A 12,749-nucleotide genomic window follows, 5' to 3' on the forward strand; every position below is an offset into this window, starting at 1 on the left:
GCTGGATCAGCAAATCGGATCGGACAATCCCTTATTCTTCGGTTCATTGATTGGGCACTCGCAAGAGTCTCAGCCCGTCTGCTGCTGGACAGGGGTTGAACTGGTGTCTGCGACAGGTTGGAAGGCCGCAGCGAGATAAACCTCAACCTTGCTACGATGAATGGGCACTCGGAAGAGTCTCGATGCGGCTGCTGCTGGACACGGGTTGACTAGGAGGCTGCGACGGGTTGGAAGGACACAGTGAAGGATAAACGATGAATGGGCACTTGGAAGAGTTTCGGCCCGGCTACTGCTGGACACGGTTTGACCCGGTGGTTGGAAAGGCGCAGCGAAGGATACCTCAACTGCGCTACGAGAAATGGGCACTCAGAAGAGGCTCGACCCGGTTGCTTCAGGATTAGAAGCTTGGCGGAGGCGTATGCCACTTCGACTTGTTTCGTCTACTTACGACGCTCTGATGACTGTGTTGGGGAAGCAGCATATGCATGTACGTAATTGGTGGATTCGTTAGTGAATTGGACGCTTTTGGACAATACTTGACATTTACCACCTTTTCAATATTTCTTGTTCGATTTTGTATCGATGCGTGAAAATATTTCCGATCGATTAATGATAAAATTATTGAAATTGGTCCAGGGGCAGCTGAGTTATTAACGTTCAAAATCTTTCATAATTTCGTTACATGTTCCATTTTCGGTTTTCACAAAGTGTACCCCATATAGAAATCACAGACGTAGTCCTACGTCAAAAGTGAGTGGAGAAGAAGACGGGCGGTGTAATACTGGGTTTTGCAGGTTGGTAATTAGACCAATTTTAATTCTTTTTCAACCGTTCAGAATAGACTTTCACTCATCGATTTACAACCTCTCAAAAGGAAATAAACTTATGTCATCAATTCTTTAATTGAGTCCAAGGTACGCATTTACGAAAGAATTAGTTTCAACAACTGGAAAACATATCCATGATCAGCACCGTACACAGCAGCATTGGCTTAGCCAATGGGGGTGCCAAGGGGGCCAGGCCCCCTCAAGAATAATCTGCCCCCCCCCCCCAAATTTTTGATGATTTTTTTTCTGACTCAGCGATTAATAAAACTGTACCACACATAAAGATTTTACTAAAGTCCTTTATGTTGACTACTATTCTTATGTTATGGAATAGAAGAAACAATTTTGAGAAATTATATTATATCGATATTTAATCGAAGATATAATAAGACGTCTAGTTCAGGGTGGCAAGTGAATTTCCATTTTGAAATTCCTGGTTTTTCCAGGTTTTCCTGGTCAATGATTTAAAAATTTCCTGGTTTTAAAAACCATGTATTTAAGAAAACAATTTTGAATAAAAAAAAAAATAAAGTGAATCCTTGTACCAACATTCTTTGCGCAATGCGGAATTACACAAACCAAAATAGGTATTAAGGTTCTTGTGAATGCCCGTGAAATTTTTATCTGATTGTTTGCTGTAAAGAAGCTAGTAGGGAGCCGTGCTACTTCGTCGTATCATGGCGCCTATTTCCGTTCTATGTGCTAAAACTATAATAGCAAAGCGTTTTCACTCACGTCATTCACTCAAAAACATCTTTGCTTACAAGATTAATTACGATTGACAGTGAAACATTTGCGATAACCCGTAACATGAGCGATTTTAGGGGTGTATGATGAAGATAAGCTGAGATACGACGGACTAGCGCGGAGCCCTATCTATTGCCTGAAATTTAGAGATCTATACGCCCCTAAATCTTGAGATTTCTGTTTTTAAAACTGCGATTTTTTTTAACTTTATCTCAAGGTGAAATTGCGAAGTGTGATATGAATGAGGACTCTTTAAACAAACCTTTGCTTTTAACAATTTTACGGATTTCCAGTTTGTTTAAATTTTCAACAAATTGTCAACGATTAAGGATCTTATTTAGCGGAATTTTGATAACCACATGATTTCTAAATCATATGATTAAAATATTTCATAAACAACGCTGGTTTAAGAACTCTTATTATTAAAAAGATTGACTGTTGAAGTTCATAGAAAGTCCCTAAACTTCATAGAACTTCCCTGAAGCGTTAAGGTCTTTCCTGAAGGGCTCAATGAAGTTTGTCTTGCCTGAATTTCATGGGACTTCCCCGAAGTTCGAAGGACTTTTTTTAAGATCTTAGGACTGCTCAAACGGTTCCAAATTGGGCCCTGATTAGCCTCCCAAAATTTGAACTCATTTAGTTAGAAACTGACTTGGCACAAACCATTTGAAGTTTATATGGGAATTACTATGGAGAAACCATTAATTCGGTTCATATCTATCTCAAAATTCACCAGTTCACTCTACTTTAGAAAATGATAGCTAAACTTGTTGCAATTTTTTCAGCTACAATTTTGTTGAAGACCAGTTTTCGATCAAATGTAAGGAACAAAAGTTATTAATGATTCAAGTCACTGATGTCTTATAATTATGCTCAATTAACTGTTCAGCAGGCAACATTGGTGTTTACGGCTTGGGACCGAAGATAGTACCAGAGCTGAGCCAAAAAGTTGAGCTCGTTTCTTCTGGACCTTCTGGTCTTAGAGTTACCTCTATGGTACCATGAAGCTCGTAGAAATTCTCAAAAGTTCATAAGACTTCCTTCAAGTTCGAAGAACTTTCTCGAAGATCTGAGGACTGCCCTGAAGTTTGAAGAACTTAACTGAATATATGAGGACTCTAAATTTAGAAGAGCCTCCCTGAAGTTCATAAGGGTTTAAATATCGAAAGGTTTTCCAAAAGTTTGTGGGTCTTCCCTTAATTTCTTGGAAATTACCTGAAGTTTGGAGAGCTCCCATGAATTTCGTAGGACTACCTGTAGTTCAATTGACATCTCGAAAGTTCTAGGAACTTCTTTGAGCTTGGAGAACTATGTTAAGTTCAGAGGCCCAAGAGTATTGAAGACTTCTCTGAAGCTCGGAAAAAATCCATAAGTGTCATAGGATTATCCTTAAGTTTTAAACAATGCCTAAATGTCCTAGAAGTTACATTAAATCTGTAGAAAAATCTGTAAAATTCGTAGTTATTCCCCAAAGATTAAAGAACTAACCTGAAGTTCGTTAGACTTCTCTGAAATTTGTAGAACTTTTCTGAAGGTTCGGAGTGATTTCCTGACCGTCGTAGGTCATCACAGTAGTTCACCGGATTTTCCTGAAACTTGTAAAACCTAGTTGAAGATGCTAATTTCAAATAACAGACTGTAGTGGTAATTTTTATACGATAGATGGAGTAGATGAAAGCATAGAGTTGATAGTTCCGTTAGAGTACGGCAGGGTGAAGATTGTATATAGATATTAGAATAGCGAGCTAGGACAACTTTTTAAGGAAGGTACAAATCGGTTGGTGAGGGGTGTCCCCCCGCCACCACTGGCAAAAAGAGATGAAACGGTGTGTTTGAAACAGTTCTACCGATTTTTTACCGCACTTCAGTTGTTATTTGAAGGAAGGCATCCAGTCGTAGGTTTGGAAATTGCAACTATTGTTTACCCCTACCACGATATGTGCTCCTGTCATCGTCGACTTGACGATCTCGAGGGGACACCCCAACAAACAATTTTAGTTGCAGACTAGCTTATACAGGCAAAAATTAGCTGTATAAGCCAATTTTTGGCTGTATAAGCTAATCTGCAGCTAAAATTGTTAGTTGGGACGGGTGGGGTAGGTGCTGCTACTGTACCTTTCGACAATGCAATCTTCACACTGCCGTACTCTAACGGAACTATCAACTCTATGCTTTCATCTACTCCATCTATCGTATAAAAATTACCACTACAGTCTGTTATTTGAAATTAGCATCTTCAACTATGTAAATCGTTGACTTCACGTAGAAGCAATACTAAAACATATAGTCAAAGTTGTAAAACCTTCCCGAATTTTGTAGAACCGCATGAAGTTCGAAGGTCTTGTCTGAAGTTTTTAGAAATAGAACTTTTTAATTGAACATGTTGAACATGTACTTCAAAGTAGTTACGCGTCGGCACTGCTTAAGTCTGCTATCAATTAAGCACAAAGCGTACATGCAATTGATTCGAGAAAAAAATTAAATTAAAAATAAATACAAAATATATTTACTAAATTCTCAGGGTAAATTTTGCTCATCAATGTTTAGTTGTGTGAAAGATTTAGCTTTAACAAAATTGTTAGTTTTGACCTGATTATAAAAAAAACTTTTACATACATAACATTTAAAACCTATTAAAATTATACAAACAAGATTATTTTCCTGGTGGACTAATGAAAATCCTGGTTTTTTTTCCGGATTTTCCTGGTGAAAATAAATTCCCGACTGTTTCCCGGTTTTCCTGGTTCACTTGCCACCCTGCTAGTTACAAACAGGGATATCATCATTCAAGTTTCGAGTTCATTCCTTTTGATTAGAATTAAAATCTTGATAACATCTTGCTTTTATATATAAATCCGAATGTTAGTTAGCGATTTTTTTTTATAGTTTTGTCCAGATTTTTCTAATTTACTTTCTTTTCTCGAAAAATTTTCCTCGCAAAAAAATAAGTTTCCTAGGTAAGTTTCCCAAGATCTTGAATTACGAATGTTGTAGTCCAGGAGATTCAAAGCTTGTCTAAGCCAATGATATCAAAATCGATTTTTAGACCCTAAAATTTATTTTGAACAAAATTTCGATTTAATATTCATGCACTAGAAGTTTAATAAAATTACTGTCTAGAAAGGATCTAGAAAATTTTATCTTAATCTTAGAATTATGATAATTGATCTAATTTCGAATTTATTTACATTTGTATTCGAAGAATCTATACTCACAATCTGTGTCATAGATATGTAGTTTTTTAGTTATACAATATTGAAAACACATGGGTTTGGGATTTCAAAACTATTTTTATGTTTACATTCAGAATGTTAAGAATTGAGCATGGATATATATCTTAAACATTTTCCTAAGTCCTAATTGAATGAAATTTAATCTGTGTGCACTTTACCATGTTTCATAGCCAAAATTTTAGAAAATCATAAAATTTAAACTCACGGGATTTAATTTTTGGTCAATTTTTAATTTTGATGCATATTTAAAAATAAGCTAGTTACACAATTCATGGAATGACCCAATTCTGAGAATTTTCCTATGGTTAAGATGTTTAAATCTATGAGATCCAGACGCTTTGTGATTTCGTTACAAAAAAACATGAATTAACGTGCATTGCTTGTTCATAATCAGCAAGCTTTTAAGGCTCCCACCTTCGAGGTCTGAATCATTGTTATGAAATAATTATAATCAAATTTATTGTTTCACCATTAAAATAATAGTGAAACTCAATGTCATCCCAAGTAACAATTTGGATTTTATGAGGGTTCTGAAGACTATGATTTAGACTTTTTTTTTTCCTTGATTTGTTTTACGTCGATCTTGTTTTACGCCGATCTTGTTTTCCGTGCTGAGCACCAATGCTACCGACGCCAAGGAGGCAGCTCGCACAACTGGACCTTACCTATCGCCCCATCAAACTCATGAACCGGGGACCAACGGCTTTACTTCCCTTCCGAAGGCGTGATCAGAGATCTTATGCCTCAGAACATCCAGGCGGCGCCGATTGGGATTGAACCCAGGCCTACTAGGGTGAGAGGTAATCACGCTTGCCACTACACCACCGGCGCTGCTTCAAAAACATCAAAAGCATCTTCGCGAGTTTTTATTTAACCGTAGTTTAGCTAAATAACAAAAATTACAACAGCCTCTCCCCTAGGCCCCCTCCAGATAAATTTTCTAACTACGCCAATGCACAGCAGAGAGCGAAAAATAGCTCTCATGTTCCGTGTGCTAGGTAAGGGGAAGCGCTATGTACCAGTTGGATCGCAAAAGTCAAAGAAACAGCAAAAGATTGATTAATAGTTTCACAATAATCGCAAGAGCTCACTTTTCGCTTTATAAGTATATAAAAAAAAGATGTCACACATTGCGAAGGTATCGAAAAGTAGGAAAATATCCATAGCAATGATCAATTTCCGTTCAAACCACAATATTCGTTCATAATAATAGCTTTCGTAAAGCTGTAAAAAATTGGCTGAATACTCACCACCGAAGATGCTCTCCCCTATGTGCCTATTCGGAAAGCATAAAGATGATAAGGATAGCACCACTTTTCAACTGATGTGCACTCCGTTTCACCACTCAAAAAACCTTCACTTTTTCTTCAACAAAAGGCCACACGTAGAACCACGAATGTGTTCGATTGACAAAATTAGTTCATTTAATGTATCCAAAGCATATAGAGATCATCAAAGATTAGTTCATTTAATTAGCACTAAGAAATTCAAAATCTGTAAAATGTTTCTTCGTTCTTCCCATAAAGTAAAACCACTCGAACGCTTTGGAAATAATCGAACTTTAAGACCGCACTTTCGATACTTGCAACTCAAGTAACATCTTCCCGGACACTAAGCTAACGGTACATTGTGTTTTTTTTTCATCATGTCCATCAATTCCGAACACACACACAAGACGATCGGTCCTCACCCGATTGGTTCGCTTTCGTTTTTCTTGGGGACTTCACCCAAGAAGCAATCCCCGAACGCAAGCACATCGGGATCGTGAAGCTCTCCACAAAAGCGAACGATCGTCTCAGAGTGTAGCTTACACCGCCTACCGATCGACCGACTATGATGATGCAGCACACCACACAAGCGAGCGCTCGAACGGTGAAGAAGGCCATGAAGAATAATATTCTTCTGTTGTCTTCTGCTTGCTCGTGGTGATTTGGTCTTAGGCCGACAACATAGTAGCAGTGATGCCACATTATTTCATAGCTCAATCTGTATTTTCATCGTACAAAATCTTTTTAATCTGTATCTGGCTGACAAAAATCTGTAAAAAAAATCTGTATTTCTATATTATGGTCTCAGTGCGGATTTACGTAAATCTCCATTGAGCGAATTCATAGTTCAAAAGGAGTTTGTTCAATGTTTAGAATCATGAAAAAATTCTAAAGTTTGCTTTCCAAAGAATTTGTCTATTTTAAAAATCTTGAAATCCTACAATCTTAATTTTTTGTAGTGTTTTGTATTTCTTCTACTGTCTGAAAATACAAAACATAAAGTACCAGTTGTAAGAAACAAATCTGTTTCCGACTGAAAATTTCCTTAATGAAGTAAGTATCACAATTCCCTAGAATTTGATTAATTTATGTCTCAGATTACGCAATCCTTTATCTGGACATTGGACATAACACAGAACTTTTACAGGAAGTTTTGTCGAAATGCATGCAATATTCTTTATTTCTGTAATGACGCTTTTTAAATATAAAAATATCCAGTTGATTCTTCTACTCACAAGCTGTAATCAACCACTTTGTGGGTTTTCTAAAATGGCTTGTTTACCGAGTTGACAAAAATATATTTAATTAACCGTCGTATCTGTCACCATGCTCATGTTCCTGACTAATTGCCTAACTAAACTAATATTACTTCCAACGAGAAATCAGAACATCTGAACAAATCAGAAGTCCATTCGAAAGATTCCAAGTCCATTCGAAGCTAAAACAATAGGCTCTTTTCATGCACCATCAATGTAGAGTGAGGTAGCCGATTTTGAAAGGAAATGTCATCCAACCCATTTGTTTACATCATAATGACGATTTTCAAAACTCAAAAAATTGTGCATTGTATTGCACAACTTGAAAATTTCCATCGGGTGTGTTCGTATTTTTCGATAATCTACAGAGCTGAACTGATTTCCAGCTGAAATAACCACACATTAAAAATCCGGAAGATCATAATCGCTGAGACAATTTTATAAATCTTAATTTTTCTCATCTAAAATATATGGAAGAACCAGCCGGATCACTGCAAACCCGATACAGAAAACAAAATATTCTACGTGGATGATGATTTCAAGCACCGGCGGGGGATAAATTAATCAGGAAAGGTGAAAATATTGCCTTCTTCCAATGCTTCACGGTGAAAATTTCCACCCTCATCACTCTTTTGAGGGTTCCTCTTTTCACCGCCAGAGGATGAAACAATCGCTTAGTTTCTTCAGGATCCACCTTTAATAATTTATTTAGTGAAAAATACGATTTGGGTTTGATGCTCAGATTGAATTCAAAAGACTGCCCAAAAGGAAGAAACGATTATTTATCGGAATTAATAAATATTTAAAAAAAAAACAATACAAAATATATTGACTTTATTTGAAAAATCTGTATATTTTCCAAAAATCTGTAATCTGTATATACAGATATCTGTATCAAAATATTGAAAAAAATCTGTATGATTACAGATAAATCTGTATATGTGGCATCACTGCATAGTAGAAGCGATTCAAAGCGATTCGATGCGATAGCAATTGGCAAAGCGAAATGCAGCGGCAAGCGAAGCAACCTATGACATAGTGAAAGCGTTTTTGAAAACATTACAGTCGCGCGCGCAGTGCAAAATATTTGTTCAAATTTTCGGTGTCCATTTTTCCTCACTAGAATCAGTCCACTTGCGTTCGAAGGCGTCAAAACACAACACGAACAGCTCTGTCGCTTTGCTGAACGCTTTACACCTCTTCGCATCGCTTTCACTATGGCTGGTTTGGGCGATTCCCATAGAACGCTCATAGAGGGTGCTTTCACGCAAGCGCTCCGCTTATTGCGAACGAATCGAATCGCTTCGAATCGCTTCTACTATGTTGTCGGCCTTAGTGTCGGTTTTTGGGGCTATTCTTCAACCGATCTCCGACGGACGGAAACAAGATTTACAGTCAAGCTTGTAGCATGGTCACTTTTATGTAAATATAATTTAACTTATTAAAGGATTTCCATGTATTTATTTGAATTTATATTTTGTTCTGCCATCTATTTTTGAATTCCATTAATAATTATCGTTCACGTTATGTATTTATTATTTATATTCATTACATAATAACTACATGCTCACTTAAATTAAATTGAAATCACCATTACAAATGAAACTTATTGTAAATCCGCATAAAAACGTAACGCTTGCATACAAGCTGCCTTCCAAATTCATTTTATCGGCCACTGGAAACGTTCTCTGGTTTGTGAGACTCGTCGTAAAGTCCAAGGTTCGAATCCGAACATTCTCTCTCGTAAAAAAATCAACCGAGCCAGAATTAGAATGAAGCGAGACAGTTTAATCAAACGGTATGAGCGAGAAAGAGATAGAGTGTTCAATCGGCTCAAGATCGTAGTTGATGAGACTTGTCGTTTGAAAAGGTCGTTAATTACTTCGGTAATTGACGTACTTCCGGCCACGAAGACTATGATCACGATTTGATCTGAGGGTTTTCGGAACGTCCACTCGTCCATTTTGACCTGGACCGTGGAAGAGGCGAGAGTGCGTGAAATAGTTTTCTTGTGTCGCGGTGTGTTTAATTGGTACCTAAAAAAAAATGTGAGAAGTCTAGTGATCGAATTTAATGTTACTTTTTGTTTCCTTCGTGTAGCCTAAAGTTCAGCAGTTAGGTCAAAGTTGACGTGCGGTCAATTTTTGTGTGTGCGTACGTGTAGAGAAAAGGTAATTCGTGGATAATTGTTTTGTGTGGAAATTTTATTGTTAACGCGTCGAACAGCCGTTCGACGGCTTTTTATATAGGATTCGCTTCTAGCGATATACGGCCGAAGCTCGGCACACCGCATCTCGAGTAAAAACGCGACTCTCGACCCCACGCTTCGGCGTCAAAAGTCCCGGTTTGAGGGGAAAGCCGGAAGGAAACAAACCGTTTCGACAGAGCGGTCATTTCGCCATTTCCGCCACACGTGGTCAACACGTAAAAAAACACCGACGTCCCCAACGTCGTCTACAGCGCCAATCCATTTCGGCGCGAGTTCAGTACCAGCTTCGAGACCATCCATCGACTGGGAATTTCCGCAGCATCATCGCCAATTGCCGCATTTCGGGCGATAGCCACAATACCGCCGCAAATCAGCCGGTATCTGCTTTGCCGACCAATTCATCAGGCAGCTATTTCGGTACCGTGAGTAAACCAACAATTATTTAACCATGCGCATGCGTTAACGACACCACACACACACACTCCACGAAAGAAGAGCTCGATGAGCAAAGCTAGCTAGCGATCACTAGATCAAAATCCGCACACAGTAGGGAAACTAGAGAGGCAGAAACACGAATGATGAAAACCTAGGTTATGCAATAAAATAAACTTATCTAAATATTTATAGTAGTTTACCCCAATAAATGTTTTTCCGTTAAATGTAAAAGTTTCCCATGTAACTTATTTTTGGTTTCGAGAATTCTCACATTTCGCGTCGTTCTACTTTTTTTGTGTTTATGTTCTTGTACGCCAGGTTAGACTGCCTGGGAAATCAGTCTCTCCACTCACGTGTCTCGATCGGCGGGGATTTTTGTATAAGTGAGTTCCTCCGGTGATGATACTGGTGAGTGTTGTTTTCGTGAGTAGGTAGAACGACCAGTAGCATCAACTATTCTCTTGTCGCGATTGAGGCGACCTCTTTGTGTGGAGAATCTCGATCCATCGTACCGTTTGAGTCTTCTGTATCGTTTCAACTTAAATTTTGGTTCTGATTGAACAAACCCGCCCTGAGGTCGGGTTTCTAGCCGGGCAAACAAGACTCGACGGACGGTCCTCCCTGGAGGTGGCGCTTAAGCCGTCCGTTTATCGAGCCAGGGAACGATCCAGAAGACGGAAAACCGTTAGCCGCATTTTGCACGCTACAAGCTTCTTGTTACGCGGTCGCTGTCAACAAATTTAGTTGGATAAAATTAAATATTTCGATCGGTTTAAAAGTTCTATTGGCAGCTAAGGCTACTATTTTGGATGCAAAAAAAAACTTCGTCCTATCTGCTTTGATCGATTCTCTTCATCGACTTTCTCTTTTTGAATCACTGCTGTGCAAACAGATTTCGCGCTGTTTTTACCACATAGTTTGATAAAGGAGGTTCTTATCTACCGTCCAAAACGTCAAATATTTACAACTGAGAAAAGTTTTGCAGCTGTTAACGAAAGAAAAAGTCGATGAAGAGAATCGATAGGACCTTTTGAAATGTTTATAAGTGTTCACGTAGCGTGCAGTTACCAAATCGCCCAAAGACAAAACCCTCCCGGTTAGTAACTTCTATTACACGGTGATGTCCAATGTTGACGTCAATGCAGGCACGGCGGTTTATCGAATGCAAATTTCATTTGGATAAGGATTGGAACTGTAAACATGTCAGCCAATTGCCAGTCTATACATTTCTCGATGAACATTTCAAATGGTCCTATCTGCTTTGATCGATTCTCTTCATAGACTTTCTCTTTTCATAACCACTGCTATGCAAACAGATTTCGCGCTAATTCTACCACATAGTTTGATAAAGGAGGTTCTTATCTAGCGTCCAAAACGTCAAATACAACAGGGAAAGGTTTTGCAGCTGAGTTATTGACGAAAGAGAAAGTCGATGAAGAGAATCGATCAAATCAGATAGGACCATTTGAAATGTTCATCGAGATTTCAACAACCGGAAAGAACTAGGGAAAGAAAGCGTCCTACTGTGCCCAGTTGGCATGTGGGGGTTGTCCGTTTGCTGGATCTTCACTGCGCAAACATCCGGATCACGTGTCCTACTCCGTTGGCATGATGAACTTTCTGGTGAAATCCAACCCCCCTTAACATGACGTTCATTCTCCGAGGATGTCCGAGTGGAAAGTTCCCGTCGTCGTCGTCGTCGTCGTCGGACAAGTCAGGGATTTCAATTATAATTAATTAAGTAACTGATGTCAATTAGCTACCTACCGTTTCCGAGAAAGGCATATAAGAAGCGTACCCGGAGGCAGCCAGGATCGATTCATTTGTTTTCAAAGGAAAATATGCAGCTATTTATCCAAGCATTATTGATCGCCGTCGTCGGTCTGACGCTTGACGATGTGTTATTTTTTTCATCGAGGCAACTCAAATGACGAGATAAGATAAACATCTTTTATGACACACGTGGTAGTATGTATGTGTGTGAGAGTGATAAAGAGCGGTGGGCGGGGGTGGAGGGAATTGCTTATTTTATTAGATTGCTTGTGCAGGTTCCTATGAAACCCCTTTCCAGCGGACAAGTACCAGTTGGTTTGATTAGTGCCTGTCGCGGCTTTAGCTAGCGACATAAGGCAACGACGATGATGGCGTCGCCGGGTATTAAATGCGATTTCTTATCAAAGCACCAGGACTTGCTGCCTCGCTACATAGCGACTCGGTCGGCACATATTGTGTATGTCGGTAATAAAGGTAAGCGTTTTCTAGGCCGCCCGTTTTTTTATTTCTATATCTATCCCACCCTCTTGCCTTGTCGTGATGTGTCACACATATGGTCCTTCTGTGTTGGCCTGTCGCAGCCACGGCTTTGAATCGTAAATGCCTTGGTACGTGCGTGTATCGATCGATTGTGTCAATATTTGGATGAAAGTTAGAGTGTACCGATAAGGCCGGACAAACAAATTACAAGTACAAGATGGGAAAATTTTCCTTCTGCTGACGTGGCCCAAACGAGGACGGAAATGCGAGGAAAACTGTTGCCACGCAGGGCTTCTTATTGCGGTAGCAATAATGTCACACTTATGATTATGGATCATAAATTGAGCCACGATGCCAATAAATATGTAATTGTCGTTATTTCGACCGCAAGATACAGGATCAATGAGCCAGCAAATTGCCACGGTTACATTTTACAGCTCGTAAATCTGACGGCAGGCATGCAGACAAGTCCGACACACTTCAGTCATCAAATGGCCAAACACAATAATTATTACCTTCAA

The 12,749-nt window shown here is 39.0% G+C and overlaps 2 protein-coding genes across 4 annotated transcripts in view; both read right to left on the reverse strand.

The window, feature by feature from the left end:
• pros (prospero) overlaps nt 1-6,417 on the reverse strand; it is a 444,583-nt gene extending 438,166 nt beyond the window's left edge. For 2 of the 3 annotated variants that reach the window (XM_065216656.1, XM_065216655.1), the window contains exon 1: nt 6,058-6,416. The gene's annotated coding sequence lies outside the window, so the exon portion shown is untranslated. Of the gene's footprint in view, nt 1-6,057 lie in introns of all 3 variants that reach the window. The other variant, XM_065216651.1, reaches the window with a different exon arrangement.
• Nucleotides 70-12,749, reverse strand: part of LOC135697066 (uncharacterized) — an 87,473-nt gene continuing 74,793 nt past the window's right edge. The window contains exon 4 of the mRNA XM_065216648.1: nt 70-349. Coding sequence (XP_065072720.1) covers nt 70-349 — 280 coding nt within the window. The remainder of the gene's footprint in view (nt 350-12,749) is intronic.

This window comes from Ochlerotatus camptorhynchus, unplaced genomic scaffold (genome assembly GCF_037179485.1).
Source record: "Ochlerotatus camptorhynchus isolate MF236.1 unplaced genomic scaffold, CSIRO-AGI_Acam_v1.1 ptg000066l, whole genome shotgun sequence".
NCBI lineage: Eukaryota > Metazoa > Arthropoda > Insecta > Diptera > Culicidae > Ochlerotatus > Ochlerotatus camptorhynchus.